Source organism: Heloderma suspectum, chromosome 2, assembly GCF_057233095.1.
Source record: "Heloderma suspectum isolate Gila_16-S chromosome 2, 16-S_ref, whole genome shotgun sequence".
Classification (NCBI taxonomy): Eukaryota; Metazoa; Chordata; class Lepidosauria; order Squamata; family Helodermatidae; genus Heloderma; species Heloderma suspectum.
In genome coordinates this window covers 11962579-11968578 of record NC_139459.1, presented here as the reverse complement: position 1 = coordinate 11968578, position 6000 = coordinate 11962579, and the positions used below count along the sequence as shown (strand labels likewise).

General features: G+C 47.0%; 1 protein-coding gene across 1 annotated transcript in view; it reads left to right on the top strand.

Annotated features, from left to right (window-relative positions):
- The first annotated feature begins 2847 nt into the window (after positions 1-2847).
- RIT2 (Ras like without CAAX 2) overlaps positions 2848-6000 on the top strand; it is a 410019-nt gene continuing 406866 nt past the window's right edge. The window contains exon 1 of the mRNA XM_084832009.1: positions 2848-2950. Coding sequence (XP_084688135.1) covers positions 2848-2950 — 103 coding nt within the window. The remainder of the gene's footprint in view (positions 2951-6000) is intronic.

Here is a 6000-nt window from a genome sequence, read left to right as displayed (position 1 = left end):
ATTTTCGCCGTAGTCGATGTAAATGTTTACGTAGACTACACATGCCAAAATTATAGGGTTGGCGGAGAATTTCTCCACAGTGCTGATGCATTCGGTCCCCCGAAAGTGTTGGGGAAATTCTCCGCCGGCCCCCGCCCCCCCCGGGATGGGACTTAACTTCGGCGAATGTCCCTCTTGGCGGCGGGTCCCGGTGCCGTTTCGGCAGCGTTTCGGCGGGGGTGGCGGCCGTTCTCCTGACCAGCTGCTGCCGCCGCCATTGCAAAAAAAAAACGTAAAGTAAAAAAAAAAAATACCCGTGATAGGCTACGTAACGTTTTACGTAGCCTATCACGGCTAGATTTCCAAAGTCAGCCGTGATAGGCTACGTAAATCGTCACATAGCCTATCACGGCTGACTTTGGGGGGAAAAAAAAAGCGTGTACGCAAATGGCGGCGCCCATGGGCTATTTGCGTTGCCCTTATTTTCTCCGTAGTCTACGTAAATCTTTACGTAGACTAGACGTGCCAAAATAAGGAACGCAAATGGCGGCTCCCTATGGGGGCCGCCATTTGCGTACACGCTTTTTTTTTTTCCAGTCACCCGTGATAGGCTACATGAAGATTTACATAGCCTATCACAGCTGACTTTGGAAATCTAGCGGTGATAGGCTACGTTAATCGTTATGTAGCCTATCACGGGGGTGTTTTTTTTTTCGCAGCCGGGTAGACGGGGCGCTTCTACCCAGCCTGACTTTCGCCGGCAAGGGATGGGGCACCTCCCCCCCCTCGCATGAACTTCGGGGGGAGAAGCGAAGCACCTCCCCCCAACCGCGAAGCAAGCTTCGAGGACAGGTAAGGGACTTTCGTCCATCCCTACTTTGAAGATGTGAAAGGAAGGTTCATAGCCATAAAGAACCCAGAGGAGGGTCCTTTAAATTTTACTAGAAATTTAAGACTAAGGCCAGCCTTACCCAGTGGGACATCTCCTGGCTGAGGGAGGCCCTCCTGACTCCCTCACTCCAAGCCTCAAAACTTTGGGTGTGTCCCCTGGGAGAGCTCAAAGGAGATCCTTTCTCTTGCCCCCATGTCCCCGAGCCCTAAAGGACAAGTCTATGGAAACTCCATTCACCAGAAGATGCTTCAGGTTGTTCACCAATGATACCACACTGATTTGATTCCTTGCATTGCCCTGTCATTGTGACCAATGCAGGATGGGGATGTGACGGGAGTCTGGGAAGGGGGTGGAGTCCAACAGACATCCTCCTTCTCAGCCCCTGGACACCAGTCCACAGACTGCCATGGTTACCTGCAAGGTGCCATATTCCGGAAAACTGCGGGTAAGTTTTTTACATAAATGGCCATTCTAATTAGACCATTTTCATATGCAATTTTCATAAATGGCACTATTTATGGCCACCATTTTGCACAAAATGGCTATTTATGAAAAGAAGCTTACCTGTGGTTTCCTGCAAAATGGTGGCTCATGGGTAAGCAGGCATGCCATGCACAGCTCACTGGGCACCCACAGACTGTGTGGCACCTCACGCTGCATGCCAAGCAGGGTCAGGCAGCCGGTGAGGGTCCGACTAGTGGTGCGCAAAGTGACTGTGGGTCCTAATGCAGGATCCCCAAAACTTGTCTTTTCTGTATGGCTGACAGTGGTGAGCTGAGTTTCATGCATACCCAAATTAAGAGCTTCTTGGGTGAATCAGTTCATAGATTTCTGTGAATTCTGAATTCCACTTATGTTTACATCCCTAAATAAATAAAGATCCTACTATTTATAGAGTCTGTTCCCCATGTGTGAAAGAGAGGTAAGTCAAGGCCCCCTAATTATTCAGGGGCTCTTTTCCTGGCTGTCATCTCACTTTTAAACTTGGATTAACCCTTTTGTTGTGAAGAAGCTGGTCTTAACATTCAAAGCCCTTAACGACTTGAGGCCAGGTTATCTGAAGGATCACCTCCTCCCATATGTGCCTGCCCAGACCTTACGATCATCCTCAGCGGTCCTTCTCCGGGAGCCCCTGCCAAAGGAAGTGAGGCGGGTGGCTACTAGGAGGAGGGCCTTTTCTGCTGTGGCACCCCAGCTGTGGAATGAGCTCCCTAGTGAGGTTCGCCTGGCACCTATTCCTTCTGGCTCCAGGTGACCTTTTTATTTCTCCAAGCATTTTAGCTTTCTAGACATTTAGCTTTGCTGTTTTAAATCTGTATTTTGAATCCCTGCATTGCTGTTAGGTTTAATTGTGGTTGTATTGCTATACTTTGGTTTTAATGTTTTATATATTTGATATTGTTTTATTGTGTGCTCTTTGGTTTTCATTTTTGTGAACCGCCCAGAGAGCTTCAGCTATTGGGCAGTATAGAAATGAAATGAAATGAAATGAATGAATGAATGAATAAATAAATAAATAAATAAATAAATAAATAAAATTGTTATCTCAGAATCACGCCCTATACACTCCAATAGTGTATAGCAGAACTATACACTATTGGAGTATAGTAATAGTTACTATATTCTATTTTAGCAGAATACATATTCTGCTATTATAGTAGAAACAAGCCCTATACACTCCAAAGGTGCTCGGTTCTCGCTCAATGCACATCTTCATGTGTCTGGAAAGAGACAGTGGAAGAGAAAGAGATATGGTGAAGGGAGGAAGGGGTGGGGGTGACGAGCTGGATTTTTATTGGAAGCTCTTAAACTGGTTGCTATGAGACCTTCTGCAGCTAACACAGACACAGCAGCAAGTGAGTGGAGCTGTGAAATCGTACCTCTCCTATAGACCTCGCTTTCTCCTCCCCTCCCCAATTGCTTTCAGAGTTGTTTGAAAGCATCTGCCAGTTCTGTACCCCTGTGCCCAGAAGAAGATGGAGCTTGAATGTGAAATCACCAACTCCCCCAGCACATCTCCCGGAAGCACCAGGGAGTACAAGGTGGTGATGCTTGGATCAGGTGGAGTAGGCAAAAGCGGTAAGTTGTGTAGGGGTGGTGGTGGAAGTGGGTGGCTGAATTTTAAAGGAATGAGGGAGAGGATTATCACATGGGGGGGCATGTTTAAGAACAGAATGGAAGCATCGAGGGGAAAGTCTGCTTAAAAACACTGTTAAACACCCATGATTTCAATTAATGAGTCAGCTTCTGCTGGAATTAGAAAAGAAAAAGAAAAGGGTTTTGAATTATTTTATTCATCAGGCCAGGGGCCCAATCCGCTGGAGCTTACTTGTGCATAAATCTTGGGTGGGGGGTAGGAGTTGAATCAAAGCACACCTGTACAATTCCCATTCACATCAATGGGCTTGTTATAGAGTAATCCCCTGTATATCACCTTGAAGGTCTGAGTGACATGGATGGATCTGAGACCCTCCTGCTGTTAAGCATCTTTCAAGTGATACATGTTATAACAGGATTTATTGTTGATACATGTCTGTTGTAGACAGGGGTGTGTAAGGGGGACCACCCACCAAACTGATTAAGAAGTCAACTTGGCAGTGAAAATATGAACAGGATGCCTACAGCTCACTTTCTCAACTTCTTTACTGCCTGTCATTAGACCTTGACTCATAATACAGTCACCTCTTGCCTGCCACATTATAGGATGTATGTTTAATATTCTCCTTGTCCGTCTAGAGAAGAAGTTTGATGTCATCAGAGACACAGTATGATGATCTAGAGGGAGGGAGAGATAAAGATGCTGTTGTCCAAGGGTTGCAGAATACTCCGAGGAGCTGTTACTTCTGTCCAGTGTTCTGTCTCGTGCCAAAGATTGTAACCTTTTGATTTATCTTTGCTGAAACTTAACATCCCCTAATCTTAAAAGCACTTTGCTGAGCACGCGGCACCTGTCTCAGCACTCACCTCCCAGGATGATGAACCTGTCTGTGCAACATGCCTATAATTACATCTGCTAAGCCCAGTACACTCTATTAAGGCTCAGAACTATTAGACTGAACAAACAGCTGAATCAAGGCATACATATTTTGTATATGAACTGTGCTTTCTTTTTAACTACCTTGGCAAGACAAAGTAGAAGGAGTTACATTTTATTGACTGGGCAAGCGTCTCTCAGGGCAGGGGGGCAATCCATAGAGGAATGCCATCTCAGGAGATGGGAGGGGAATGCTACCTCTGATGCCCTGAAGGCTGACACAGCAGTAGGGAACATCTGGAAGTTTTACACCTATAGTGAATGTTGATCATCCTGCACAGCCAAGGCATCAGAATGAAAAGCAAGAAAAGCTGCAATAATTAGGATGCTGCCATGGGAAGTTTTCGCAATGTCATCACTCATCTCCAAGTTGCTACCAAACGTACCCTAAACAACAACTATAGCCGAACCAGAGGTGAATTTGGAGGACAGTAGTCAGGTGAAATATGCAGAATGGTTGATGTGTTTGGAGCTTTTGCACTGAGAAAAAAGATGGGCACACATCAGAGATCTGTGATGCACAGCGGGCAGGAAGTGGGTAGAGGCACATTTCTCTCAGTTTTGACACTAAGGCTCTAGTCCTCTAACTTACCTTGGAGTAAGTCCCACTGAATGCACTGGGACTTACTTCTGGGTAGACAATGCAGGATTGCACTGCATCTTTTTATGTCGCCCACTGAAATGGATAAGCAGCAGATCTCTCCCCTGTGCCCGCCCCCCCCCCCCGCCGTGCCTCTAACCAACTTCTTTGTTTGACAGATAGTAAATGCATAAAATCTGCTGCTACAAGATGCAGCGTGACAGTCGCTGCTTCTTTAGATGGCTTAGAGGGATGCAGAAGATGCATGGGGGAAGGGGGATACGTTTGGGAGGGGCCATAGCTCATAGAGAGCATGCTTTGTATGCAAAAGATCCCCAGCATCTCTGGGTAGACACAGGGAAGACTCATGTCTGCAACCCTAGGGAGATGTTTCCAGTCGGTGTTGATGAGCTTTCCCCAACCTGGTGCCCTCCAGAGGCACTGAACTGCAACTTCTGTTATACCCAGCCATCATTAGAGATGTCACAAGAGCCCACGGGTGGGGGGTGGGGGTGGGGAGCCTGAGAGATTCCCACTTGCCTGCCCTCCTGGACCCTGCTTGCCAAACCATAGGTCACTCACAGATCCGCTCGGCGAGTACACCACAGCTCGGCGAGCACCCAGCTTCCTGTCCTCCCTAGTGAACTGCCATTGTGCGCAACAATGGCAGGTGGAGTGCTTTTTGGTAGGTAATCTGGCATACTTTGCAGCCATAAAGTCACCGTTTACGCAACATTTCAGGCATGAATGGAGCATTCACACCTGTAATTCAGTGCTGCGCACAATGGCGGCTCACTGGGGAGGATGGGCAGGCCTGCAGCTTTGCCAGGTGCTCACCGGGCCATGATGAAGCTCATGCCTTGCCACGAGTAGGGACAGGGGGCAGCAGTGGCTTGGCAAGCACCTGATGAAGCCGGGCACGGGCCAGCCTGTCCATGCAGGGGAGGGCTGTTGAACATCACGGTTGCACAGACTTCCCAGAAACATCTGATTGGCCAGTGCTGAGAACAGCATGCTGGATGAGATTGACCTTTGGCATCTGATTTAGAAGGGCTGGGCAGCTTAGGTTCTTATCTCTAGGAATTTCAAGCAAAGGTAAAATCATTTTGCATAAGATTTGCCAAATATCTATGCCTGTACCTGGAGGTGACATGTTGGCACAAGGAAGACTGAAGTGGCAACATGAGTGGTGAGTGGTGAGTGGCAAAATGAGCTTCCATGGCCTCAGATTATCTGCATATTTGAGGGGAAAGAGCATCATTGCCAAGGGCATGGGGAAACAGAGGACCTACTTAAAACCGTAGGGTATAATAAGCTTTTCCTCTACCTACTTTGTACTAAGATTGGGTGAGAATTTTGTTGGGTTTGCATTTCGATGCAAACATATGTAATTCATACTCCTTGAACTAAAGCTGAATTCTGAATGCAGTTGTGCTCTAAAATCTGTATGTTCCTGAATGTTGAATTCATATTTGGCAATCAGAACATAAGCGCAAAAATGTGTACATTAAGGAA